This window comes from Ctenopharyngodon idella, chromosome 2 (genome assembly GCF_019924925.1).
Source record: "Ctenopharyngodon idella isolate HZGC_01 chromosome 2, HZGC01, whole genome shotgun sequence".
Lineage (NCBI taxonomy): Eukaryota > Metazoa > Chordata > Actinopteri > Cypriniformes > Xenocyprididae > Ctenopharyngodon > Ctenopharyngodon idella.
In genome coordinates this window covers 41,631,087-41,644,995 of record NC_067221.1, presented here as the reverse complement: position 1 = coordinate 41,644,995, position 13,909 = coordinate 41,631,087, and the positions used below count along the sequence as shown (strand labels likewise).

The window sequence follows — 13,909 nt, the reverse complement described above, 5'->3', positions numbered from 1 at the left end:
AATAAACAGTGTGGTGTGAATGCTAATATTGTTAAAGTTATCTTTATAGTTATCGTTCTTAGTGTGAATGGGCCTTTACAGTAAAAAAATAAATAAATAAATAAAACTTATATATATATAAAAACCCTGATCCAGACTCAAATTGCTGGATTAGAGTTGAAGGACAGAGAAAGAGGAAGCAGTGAAAGGGGAGACAGGAAGTGCCCTGTGACAGGAAGACATCCGACAGGAATTACAGAAGACAATCTGCCGTGCATCATGCCAGAGTTTAACAGAGAGAGAGAGATGATGCTGATCTGGAGGCAGAACGACAGAATCAGACCAAACCAGATGCGACACACACACACACACACACACACACACACACTGTTATACTTACAACCATCTGATGAAAGATGAATGAGAGAATGGTGATGAAAAGAAATAAGAGAAGAATGAAAATCACAAAAACACACACACACTCATGCACTGCAAAACACACACATTTATCGTAACACTTGAGAAGAAGTTAGCAGTTATTAATGCATCAACTAACATTAATTAACAATGAGTAATACATCTGTTACAGCATTCTTTATAATCTTAGTTAAAGTTAGTAATAAAAATACAACTGTTCACTGCTCACAAAAACTTTTGCACTCCTCTGAGAAACTTTGCGTCCCCTTGCAAAGAACACAAAAGTTGGGAAGAGAAGAAATTGTTGAATAAAGTCGTTATTTTTGTTTTGTTTTTGGCACACAAAAAGTATTCTCGTCTCTTCATAACATTAAGGTTGAACCACTGCAGTCACATGACTGTTTTAACGATGTCTTTAGTACCTTTCTAGACCTTGAATGACGGTAATTATGTTGTTTTCTATGGGGGATTAAAAAAACCTCTGGGATTTCATCAAAAATATCTTAACTTGTGATCTGAAGATGAACGAAGGTCTTACGGGTGTGGAACGACATGAAGGTGAGTAATTAATGACTCTTTAAGCACCTTGTATGAACCCTGTAAAAATTAAAAATAATAAAAAGTGAGAAATAAAATTTTGGGAAGGCAGCATAATTACGCTCCCTAGCGCTTGTGTTGGGAGTTACCTATGATCCCTAGGTAGGCAGCTCACTGTTTCAGCACAGAAGTGTTGTGTCGCTACAGTCTGAGCGTATAACGCCACACTCTCTGTGAAATCAACACACACTCACACTGATGATTACAGTTAATGGATGGAGGATGTTGAGCAGTCAGTATTGATCTGCAGGATGATACATGCTGCCATCATCATCAGGATCATACATGTCACCATGGCAACACACGGAGCTCGTTAGAAATCTGATCAACCATTGAGCCACAGTGCAGAAATCCCTCACACAGATCCCTCTTAATATGCAGAATTTGTTCAGAAACATTTGTGACGTATCACATGGTAATACAAAAACATAATTATATCATTAAAAAGTACATATATAACCGCCTTATGTACAATTTAAATTACTTGGTTTTTATTGGAGTGTTGATTACTCGAATAATTAAATTTGAATAATTAATTGATTAATAAATAAACCTTATTTTTGGTTTCGGTTGAAAACATTGGTGTATCACAAGTAATACAATTATTACAATATTTTGATATAAACCTGGAAATATCAGGCCTGTAAATGCAAATAAATCAAAATGGTAAAAGAGTCATGGACATTTTTATTTATGCTACTACGAATAAGCCCTCTTGAGCGGTATTTTTATTTGAGCGTTGATTATTTAAAGATACAGTGTGTAAATTTTGGCGGCATCTAGTGGTGAAGTTGTGAATTGCAACATAGAGAAGCTACGGTGGTCAACACAGGACAAATATGTCGTCGTCTGAGACAGCAGAGAGTAGGCAGTCAATCAAACGCGCTCTGTAGAGCAGTTTGTCCGTTTAGGGCTGCTGTAGAAACACGGCGGCGCAAAATGGCGACTTAACATGTAAGGGGACCTGCTGTGTATGAGATAGAAATGCCTCATTCGAAGGTAATAAAAACATAACGGTTCATTATGTAAATGAAAACTGAAAACATAGTTATGTATATTATATTGCATTTCTGCCAATAGATCCTTCCAAATTTTACACATTGCACCTTTAGTTAATTTGATTAATTAATTATTAAATAAAGATTGTTTTTGGTTTTCAGCTAAATTAAAACTCTAGAAGTTATTACTAAGGTATTTTGATATAAACTGTGGATATCCTGGAAATATTAGTCCTGGAAAAATCATGAAAATAAATAAAAACTGTACAACTGTTTTTATAAAAGAAAATCTCTCTTGGCTTTGTTCTTTTATTTAAGTGTTGATCATTAAATTAATTTGATTTAATTATTTGATTATTAAATAAACTTCATTTTCAGTTTTCAGCTAAATTAAATCTTTAAATTTCAGTTTTGGTAAACAAATAATTTCGATGCATCACTTGTAATACTATTACTAAAATATTTTGATATAAACTATGGATAACCTGGAAATATAATACCTGGAAAAGTCAAAATCTATATATTTTTTAAAATATGCTGAAAAGAAAAATCTCTCTTTACTTTATTTAATTATTGACTGATTAATTAGTTGATTATTAAATAAACTTTATTTTCGGTTTCAGTTTTCAGCTAAATAAAAAATCTTCAGTGTTTCTGTAAAAAAATAATTTCAGTGCATCACTGTGACTATGGTATTTTGATATAAACTATGAATGACCTGTAAATATCATACTCAGTTCAACAGTATATTTTTCATTCTGCCAAGGAAAGCTCTCATTGAGTGCAATCTGTATAAAAATACGTATCCAGTTAATAAAAACTACTGGTAAAGAAATAAGTAAAGATATACCATTGAACTTAAGAGCTACTGCAAAGTATACCATGGTATTACCATGATAGTAGTGTCCATAGAAAAAGCCTGACATTACCATGGTTTTGCATGTTATATTATTGTGTTTGTGTGTGTGTGTGTGTCTAGGTGTAATGAACACACCGTTTGGTCAGTCAGTGGCGGCAGGACGATGGTTTTCTCCATGGTGTTCATCACCAGCTTCCACAGTTCCTTCAGCACTCTCTTGAGAACCGTCTTCTCACAGATCTTAGCGAACAGAGTCAAACTGAGGGAAGGAACACAGACACCACGTCAAACATCAGCATTATTAACACAGAAACTGGACATAAATACAGACATTAATAACTTAGAGCTACTGAAATTTCTAAGCCACTAGTGAGTGGCACCAAACAGAAATGATGATCGATTTGAAACAGAATTCCTGAATAAAAAAGAAAAAAGGTAATTGCGACTTTTTATCTCACAATTCTGACTTTTTTTTCTCGCAATTGCGACTTTATTTCTCAGAATTTATATCAAGATATAAAAAAAGCAATTACCTTTTGCATTTTTTTATTCCGTGGCGGAAACAAGTTTCCATAGGAATGAGCAAATACTCTATTACAGAAAAAGTTATTATATAATATTATCTCTATGACACTAAAATAACACTGATAACAGGCCTGATCTCTGCACATCACAAAGACTATTTATTATCTAAACAGTAAAAGAACATTTAAAATTGTATGCATATAAACTCATTAATATTCATGAGCCATGCCAGATTCAACATCTGTCCCCACCACTTAAAGTGACGTCCATGAAAAATTCAGTTAATGCACATTAAATATTTACCGCTGTTTATTTTTGATCATGTTTATTCTGAGGAAGTCTTTGTTCAAGTTTGATTCTGTCACTGTAATTGAAATAAATGTTTCTGAGCCACATACATAATCTGATGGCTACTTTAAATAATCTGACATTTTTAAAAAAAAAATATTGTGACTAGTGACAATTTTTTATTAATAACTTTTCAAATTGACAAACAAATAGACATTTAAAATTGTTCATTCATGTTTAATATGTAGGAAAATATAACAATAAAATATAAAATATTTTTAATGCACCTTTTAAAGTTGCATTTTAATTAAATTTGCCAGACGAGTAGCTCATAGCCGGAAAAACTGCAGTTTCAAAATAGCTTCCCAACACCATACGGTGGAGATCATGTGATATTTGCACTCCAAAAAATTTTTTATTGCCTCTTGTTTAGTTTAATTAATTAAAATGAGATAAAGTAACATGATTTTTGAACATTTTGTCACAACTTAATTTCATTGTGTTCAATCCACCTAATACAGTAGTGATCCAAAGTGAGGAAAATTTACATCTTTACCCTTTATTTTGATATTATTAAAAAATTGTTCAAGATTTTGTAATCATATTGCATAGTTGTGCTTGGAGTCGATTGTTTTGTTTGTGATAATAAAGAAATGAAACATGCCAAATTGTGCCGACATAATTTTTGGCCATACAAAAACAAGAGAGAACCAATGAAATATTAATAACTGATGATGTTGTAGTCAATGTTTGCTTTTTCCTGTGAGCTTTTTGTTTTTCTATGCATTTTTTGTCATTTAGTCAGATATATATATACTGTATATATTCCTCATATTTTGATGGTTTAATTGAACTTGTAGGATCATAAAAACAAACATCCCCTCCGGACATCACTTTTGGCCACTACTGTATATCTAAAACTGAAGTTTACTTAATCTATTTGTGTTAACTAACATAAAAAAATTTGGTATGACAAATGTAATAAAGCTAAGTTAAACATACTCCAGTAAATTAATTCGATCTATTCCAAGCTGATTTCATTTGAATGACATTTGAATTAAATTGTGTGTAAAAACTTCAATTAAATTAAGTAAGGTTAATGAATTAATTTTCTGAGTGTGTCTCTCTCACTTGCTGTCCAGGAAGTCCATGATGGGCTGCAGGACGTTGTCGGCGTCCTGTGCTAAGCCGCCGTTGCCGTTGGCAGGTACGGTGGCTCCTTTCACCTGACTCAGAATATCTCCCATCTGCCTCACGCTGTCCTCGATGTGCGGCTGGAAACTGCAGAGAGCGGTGATATTTAGAGAGAATTATCTTATAATGTAGTATTCAGATTTTAAAATGTCCCTATTATGCTATTGTAAAAGTTCCTGATTTTGTTTTGGAGTCTCCTACAACAGATTTACATGCATCCAAGGCCAAAAAACACAAATTTTCTCATAATATACATTGCAAAACATCAGCTCTTTTCTCTCTGTATCAGAAACGTTCGAAGATTCGGTCTCTCTAAACCCCGCCTTTCTGAGAGCCTGCTCTGATTGGTCAGACAGCCCAATCTGTTGTGACTGGTCGAAACTAAATGCTCATTATCATATCTGAATCTCAGCACTTCATTCACAGTGATACGAACAGTAACAATGGCGTCGGTTTTACCGTATCGATCTCATCAAAGTGGATTTGCTTTGGCAGCAGAAAACAGCGTCTTCTCGACATGAACAACACGAACCAGTCTCAGATACAACTACTGTGTTTGAGGGCGGGGCTAAGGAGACGCTGTTCACCAGCAGCCAATAGGCTAGCATTATGCAAATGTTTTACAAACCTGCGTAGGTTCAGCAGGAAGTGAGACTGGAGTTACTGACGACTCGTTTCAGCAGTTCAGAATCACTTCTTTTGTTTTAGGAGACAATAATCCCATTTATCTGCACTTTGATCTTTGAAATTTTACATTAACAAACAGATTTATTACACACTACATGAAAGGGAATATCCAAAAAAGCATGCACATTCTTTAAACATTCTTTTTTTTTTCATTTAAAAACATAATACTTTAAAAAATTCTCTGTTAAGAACATAAATGGTATTTTTACTTCTAGATCGTTGCACTTTATTGAACCCATAAATACTCCAATATCTCAAACCAACCTCACGGCAAAAATCCTGCTGAGATCGTCCATCACATTGTTCAGTTTGACTTGCAGATCCTTCAAAAAGTCACTGGCCTCCACGTTTAACTGCAAAAAAACATAATTATGGGTCTGATTTCATATAATTATCAAAGTCTGATTCGCTTTTTTTTACTTAAAACTGTAGTAAAACTTTGGCTTGCTCAGTTGGGGTTTAAAAGACAATTAGTTTTCAGAAAATATTATTGATTTGACTGCACTGACACTATTGGATGAGAACAAAACAAACCAAATTGAGCTGAATTATGAAACTATTGTTGAACCTTGCAACATTGAGACTATTATTGAACTGAATTGAACTACTGTCTTCTGCACAACAACTGATTAATTTTACTATATCAGCACTGTCATTTTGCTGTTTATCACTGTGAAGCTCCTTTGAAACAATCTGTTTTGTATAAAGCGCTATAGAAATAAGACTTTTATAACATCCCCTCTGATGACATCACTCGTTTCCGGCCAATGGCATCTGTTTAACACTGAAGCCCCGCCCCTTTCTGATATCCAGCAAATCTTTTTAGTATGCGCTGAGAGACCTTAGAAAGCTGTAAATGTACTGAATATTCTGTGAGCAATGGGAAACCAGAAAATGTGTTTGCTGTGAATCACACAAACTATTAAAGCCGACCAACATTCATAATACATTTGAATAATGAATTACGTCATGAATATTCATGCATGCGATTGTTTATCAGGGAGCATTTATTATATCGGTCATAAATGATGCATGACGTCAATGCAAATGTTGTGAGAAAGCAAGAAAAATGAGCTGTCTGGCAAATGTGTTTGATACGTGTGTGTGACTGATGTTAAACAGGAAGTAAAACAGAAGATTGTGCTAAAGACGGAGAGAGCGGGATGTTTTATTGTCGGATGACTCAGAAGAGAAGGCGAAAATGGATGGGATGATAAATGGATGATGGAAAAGTTGCTAAATGAGAAAGATTTATGGATGAACACAGAACTGGAGGGATGAGACTCTGCTGTTTGATAAATTTATGAAAACAGTGCAGAGAATATGGAATTCTGAACCTGTAATATGCATTACTTTGATATTTATTTAATGTATTTATTGACAAATGCAACATGAAAAACCACAATGGCTTCCGCATGATGCAAATGCAGAGGACTAGTAAATGCAAGTGACATGTTTTTACACTGTATATAAGTGGTAAGATGATACCTCATATCTCATTTGCACTTTCAAATACTTAAATTTGGTTTATCTCATTCAGTTTAAAGGCACGTCAGAACCAATGATGCATTAAAGGATTAGTTCACTTTCATATAAAATTTTCCTGATAATTTACTCACCCCCATGTCATCCAAGATGTTCATGTCTTTCTTTCTTCAGTCGAAAAGAAATGAAGGTTTTTGATGAAAACATTCCAGGATTTTTCTCCATATAGAAGACTTCAATGGCCTCCAAACGGTTGAAGGTCAAAATTACAGTTTCAGTGAAGCTTCAAAGAGCTTTAAACGATACCAGACGAGGAATAAGAGTCTTATCTAGCGAAACGATCGGTCATTTTCGGAAAAAATGTAAATGTATATGCTTTATATAAACAAATGATTGCCTTCCAAGTGTTTCCGCCAAAACTGTACTTTCATATTCTTCAAAAAGCTTCTGCTGTATGTCCTACACCTTCCCTATTCTACTTACGGAACGAACGCAGCGCCAGTTAAATTTTTTCCGTAAGTAGAATAGGGAAGGTGTAGGACATACAGCAGAAGCTTTTTGAAGAATACGAAAGTACAGTTTTGGCGGAAACACTTGGAAGGCGATCATTTGTTTATATAAAGCATATACATTTTTTTAGAAAATGACTGATCGTTTCGCTAGATAAGACCCTTATTCCTCGTCTGGTATCGTTTAAAGCCCTTTGAAGCTGCACTGAAACTGTAATTTTGACCTTCAACCGTTTGGAGGCCATTGAAGTCTTCTATATGGAGAAAAATCCTGGAATGTTTTCATCAAAAACCTTCATTTCTTTTCAACTGAAGAAAGAAAGACATGAACATCTTGGATGACATGGGGGTGAGTAAATTATCAGGAAAATTTTATATGAAAGTGAACTAATCCTTTAATGACATCAAAACAGGGATAATTGTATCCTGACGCACCCTATTTAAATATACACTACCGTTCAAAGGTTTGGGGTGTTTTTTGAATGAAATTAACACTTTTATTTAGCAAGGATGCATGAAATTATGGAAGCTTGTTTCCGCCATGAAATAAAAAATAAAAAAGGTCATTGCGCAATTTTGACTTTATATCACGCAATTCTGTGAAAAAAAAGTCAGAATTACGAGAAAAAAGTCAGAATTGTGAGATATAAAGTCAGAATTGCATCATATGAAGTCAGAATTTCATGATATAAAGCCAGAACTGTGAGATATAAAGTCAGAATTTTGTGAGATATAAACTCGTGATTGCGTGCTATAATGTGTAATTGTGAAGGGAAAAAAGATTGACATTTTTTCTCAGAATTGCGAGTTTGTATCACACAATTCTGACTTTATAACTCGCAATTTTGAGAAAAAAAGTCAGAATTTCATGATATAAAGTCAGAATTGCGAGATATAAAGTCAGAATTGAGTTATAAAGTCAGAATTGCGAGATATAAAGTCAGAATTGCGAGTAATAAAGTCAGAATTTTGTGATATAGTCAGAATTGCGTGATATAAAGTCAGAATTTCATGATATAAAGTCAGAATTTTGTGATATAAAGTCAGAATTTTGTGATATAAAGTCAGAATTTCATGATATAAAGTCAGAATTGCGAGTTATAAAGTCAGATTTTAGGTTAATAATTGAAATTTGTGTTTGTTCTTTACACAAAGCATCTTTGGAATATAGAACAGATCACTTTTATGCTACTTTATATGTGTGAAGTATTTCTTTCTGCATGTTTTAAAGTGTTAACGAGTGCATGAACTCACGTCTTTCCCTCCCATGGCCTCAAACATCTTCTCCAACTGGACTCGCAGCTGCTGGATGTTATTAATAATGATGCAAGGCTGAAAATAACAGAGGAAGTTAAATTACATTAACACACACAGACACACAAGCTATAAAAAGAAATCCCTGCAGCAACAGAAAGTGAGGAATAGTGCTAAATGTGACAGCTTCATTAAGTCGTGTGAGCTGAATGAGACGTATATGTGTGTGTTTTCTTCCTCTGAGAGTCTCTGTTAATTACTATATCTCCATCTAATAACTCACTAGCAGACACGTCCCAAGAGACTTTATTATGAGCCACCTTGTAATAATATAAATGCATAAATGTGACGCACCACTTTCTCCTTCTTGCAGTGAGTGGGAAAATCCTTGGTAATGATGTCAGCATAAGACAGAAGAACATTTCCAATGGTCTGAAAGAAAGAAAAACACTGAACTTTAACACACTAACATGACACTATTGTCTTTTTAGAGCTGCTTTACCTCAGAATGTGAGTTTGTGTCATATTTAAGCAGCTCTGTTACACACTACATAAAAGGTAATTTTCAAAATAATATTATAATAGGGTATAATAGAGGTATGACCAATAATAATAGTGATGCTTGACTTATAAAACCCGTATATAAGCCGTGTCACCTTAGCAAACCTCTTCATATAATTCCCAACAATCTGAGGATCAGGACATTCCAACTTCCTGATGATCTCAAAGCTCTGGTTGAGCTGAGAGAAGACGTCCACCACCGAACAGGAGAAGAGCGCGTGCTCCGACGTCTGCTGGAACTGCAGGGAGAGATGAAGAGAGAAAAGATCAGACTACTGAATCATAGAATAAATCATTTTAAAATATGAAACGCTTACTAAAGAAGATTTGATTTGAGCTGCATTTCATGTGACCATTGACCAACAATCAGAGAACCGTGAACATGCTGGGTGAGTGTGAGTGTTTTTGAAATCATGACGTTTTCATTAATGCATATTTGTTCATTTAAAAGTTAAGTTAGTTTGAAAACATTATATGGGTAAACAAAAACAATATACTTTAATGGATGTTAAAACTCTCCTCTGCGTATCATCCAAACATCTCAGTACTAAAAAAATAAAACAATATACGCCCTGATATTTACCCCGTCCTTTGCGTCCCTGACCAGAGCGCCGTGCAGGAAATCTCTGGAAACTTCCTCATTCTCATCCAGCCACAGGATCACGAAGGGCTCAAACCATCTATCAAGACAAGATAAGACAGTTCAGACACTGAGAGATTCACACACTATCACACTACTCACAGTAAGCGTTCTTACGCCGGGTACTCCGGCACGCGGTCCTGGAAGTACAGCAGCTCCTTGCAGTATTCGTTGTAGAGCCACTTCACCTTGAAGTGCAGGTTCATGTAATCGGCGCTCTTGCACAGCCTGTGTTTCTCGTGTTCTGGGAGACAGGAAGTAGATCACAGACAACAGGATATTCATCACAGATGTGTTTGTTTTGATTTGTAAAAAAAATTAAATAAAAATATAAATAAATAATTGATTTTAAATGTTAATTTCAAACAAACATCAAATTACAACAGAACTAAAGGAAGAAAGAAAAAAGTAAATGAATAATAAATAAATCACATAATAATAAATATTAAAAATAAATAAATAATTGTGAAAAAAAATTGAAAAAAATAAATAAAACATACAAATAATCTCATAAATTCACATAAATCAGAAAATTACAACAGAACTAAAAACATAACATTGTAAAAGAAGAGTAAAGATAGAGAGAAGAAAATAATTGAATAATTACATAATAAAAAAACAACAACAGAAAAATAAACATTTTAAGACAGAGATTCAGACAAATCTCAAATTACAAATAAAGAAGTGTCAAGAGAGAAATAATAAGTAAATAAAAAATAAATAAATCAAAAATTATAATAATTAATAAATAAAAATAAAGAAATAACTGAATTTTGTATTTTTCTATAAAAAAATAAAGTTCAAAAAGTAAATAAATAAAAAAAAATAGGAAAATAAAAAATTTTAAGACAGAGATTCAAACAAACCTCAAACTACAGCAGAACTAAAACATCAGGAAAGAAGTGACAAAAGAGAAAAAAATAAGCAAATAAAGAATAAATCACAAATAATAATTAATATAAAATAAATAAAAATAAATAATTGTGTAATTTAAAAAGCAAACAAAAAAAATTATATTTTAAAAAGTAAACAAAAAATAAAAAATATATAATATAACATTATAAAAGTGTCAAAAGAGAAATAATAGGTAAATAAATAAATAATAATAATTAATATAATATAATAAATAAAAAATAAAGAAATAATTGCATATTGTAAAAAAATAAAAATAAGTAAATAAACAAAACAAAAAAAAAAAAACAGGAAAAACACACATTTTAAAACAGAAATTCAAACAAACCTCAAATTACGACAGATATAAAACAACATTCAAATAGAAGTGAAAAGAGAGAAAAAATAAATAATTAATAAAATAAATAAATTGCATGTTGTAAAAAAAATAATAAGTAAATACATAAAATAATATTTGTACATACATACATACAAAAATATACATGAAACAAGAAAAGAACACATTGTAACAAGTCTGATCTGTGAATTTTTCAGTTTCTCATGCGAGAGGAAACAAGGTTTAGGGTTCAGCGAGTGTCTGTTTACCTTCCATAGCGTACTTCATATCCTGAGCAAACATGTTCCACATCACCTCCGCACTGATCTTCCCCACGTTCAGCTCCTGAGGGAACCTGCAGATCCAAACACACAGGACTTATGGGTATGTTTCCCTCAGTTTCTTGTATATTATTTTAAAAATTTTCAGTTTTTACAACTGTCAGTGTAACTTTTTATTGCCTTTTTTCTTATCACATACTTTAGTAATCATCATAAATTAGGTATTGAACCTAAACTTTTTGTGATATCAACTTCAAATTCAAAACACACTTCTCAACATCTCTCTCCCGGCTCTGAACACACACTCACTGGTTCAAACAGGGCGTGTAGGAGTTCTTGTCCTCCTCGATGATGGAAACGATGAGGGTGATGAGTTTGGACCAGAAGTCCAGGTTCTTCACACTCGGCCCCTGTTCTTCAGGAGGAACCGTCTTCGACTGGATGTGACCACAAACAAGAGAGTTACCTTCATGTCAAACATGCCAACATGAAAAAATACCTGCACTGCAAAAACTGCTGTTTTGTTTTCCAATACAAACATCTAAACATTCTTAAATCAAGACACATTTACTTGGGAAGCAAAACAACATAGGATAAGAACTCTTGTTTTCTGAGGAAATGATCAAAATAGGTTCCTAGGTTGTCTATGAAAGCCTGTAGACTGATTTTTATGTGAAGAACTCGACGGCTGCTGGCTGCAGTTCACTTAATGGCCACCGGTGTCGCTAATAACAAGGGTTTCTGAATTCTACATATAACCGCTTTCAAACAAGAACAAATATCTGCTAAAGGGGTCAGAAAAATCAACTTGAAGAAAAAACTGGATTATTTTTCTGACCCCATTGGCAGATATTTGTTCTTGTTTTAAACATAAACTCATTTTGTTCAATTTCTCAGAAAGCAAGACTTCTTATCTTATGTCATTGTGCATCTCAAGTCAATGTATATTGATTTAAGTACGTTTAGATCACTTTTTAGTTGTAAACATTTAGTTGTAGTTTCTCAATGAGCAGCTCATGGTTACTGGAGAAGGACATCGATTTACACAAATTGACAATTACAGAAATAACGCAGAGGGAATGCGAGAACGCCTCCTGTGCATATATACGGCCCATTATTGTCTACACACACCGGGAGCATCAGTCAGCGCTCCGGTTATGAGGTGTCATAAACTCCAGACATGTTTTCCATCTTGCTAATAAAGTTCTGCAGTGCAAGTGCAGAGAGAGAGAGAGAGAGGGAGGGACAAACACGCGTCACACTGCGGTTCTTCTCCATTCATAACTGCCACAACACCTCTACCATAATCAATATTTCATTTTCCATGAGAAGAACTTCAGCGCTCGCGGTGCTCTGAATTACTAAACAGCATAAAATCAGCATGACGTTTGGAAGAGACTCATTCAGTCCAGTGTAACGCTCTCCGCTAAACCAACCTGCTGTTAAAAGTTTCCAACAGAACATTCAAAAAGAAAAAAGAAAAGTAAGAAATTGTAGGGTGGCGCAGGGGTATTATGGTTAACTATAACTAAAAAACATAAAAAACAAACATTTTTTTAAATAAAATACGCATTAACTGAATTCAAATGAATGAAATTATTTTATTTCAGCTGGTTGACAAGGCAACTTTTCTCATTTTTTAAGTTTAACTGATGTACTAAAATAACTAAAACACACTCACTTCTTTCTTTAATATCTGTTTGTGTAATTATTATAATTTAGTGCTGTCAAATCAATTAATCACATCAAACAAAAGTTTATTTACAATAATATGTGTGTGTATATATATTATTATATTTATATATGTGTGTCTGTGTGTGTGTGTATATATACATACACACACACACACACACACACACACACATATATATATCAAACCTTTATGTTAGATGTGATTAATCGTGATTAATCGTTTTGACAGCATTATTATTATAAAAATGCAATTAAACATCGCAAGACAGAGATTCACACAAACCGAAAGTTACAACAGAATTAAAAACATTACATTATAAAAGAAGTGAAGAAACAAAAAAAGTAAATAATAAAATAATTAAATAATAAATAAAAGTAAAAAAAATATGAATAAATAACGGGAAAATAAAAATTTGAAAAGAAAAGTGACAAGAGAGAAAGATAAGTAAATACATAAATCACAATAAAAAAAAAAAAACGAATAATTGCATATTTCAAAAATTGTAACCAAAATTGAAAGTTGAGGTATCAAAACTAAAACTGAAAAAAATAATACTAAACTATACAGACATCAAAAAACAAGACTAACAAAAACTAATAAAAATAAATTTTATTTAAATTTATTTTACTAAAAAAAATTATTTTACTAAAATTTAAAAATTAACTAAAATGAAAATGAAAGCAGGAAATATATATATATATATATATATATATA

At 32.9% G+C, this 13,909-nt stretch overlaps 1 protein-coding gene across 1 annotated transcript in view; it reads right to left on the bottom strand.

Moving 5' to 3' along the window:
• The window catches only part of LOC127502291 (protein unc-13 homolog A), a 74,337-nt gene that overhangs the window by 9,151 nt on the left and 51,277 nt on the right, over nt 1-13,909 (bottom strand). Inside the window, exons 26-35 of the mRNA XM_051875104.1 lie at nt 11,812-11,939; nt 11,491-11,576; nt 10,111-10,237; nt 9,937-10,033; nt 9,449-9,592; nt 9,147-9,224; nt 8,793-8,870; nt 5,809-5,897; nt 4,795-4,944; nt 2,986-3,109 (exon numbers count right to left, since the gene is read on the bottom strand). Coding sequence (XP_051731064.1) covers nt 2,986-3,109; nt 4,795-4,944; nt 5,809-5,897; nt 8,793-8,870; nt 9,147-9,224; nt 9,449-9,592; nt 9,937-10,033; nt 10,111-10,237; nt 11,491-11,576; nt 11,812-11,939 — 1,101 coding nt within the window. The remainder of the gene's footprint in view (nt 1-2,985; nt 3,110-4,794; nt 4,945-5,808; nt 5,898-8,792; nt 8,871-9,146; nt 9,225-9,448; nt 9,593-9,936; nt 10,034-10,110; nt 10,238-11,490; nt 11,577-11,811; nt 11,940-13,909) is intronic.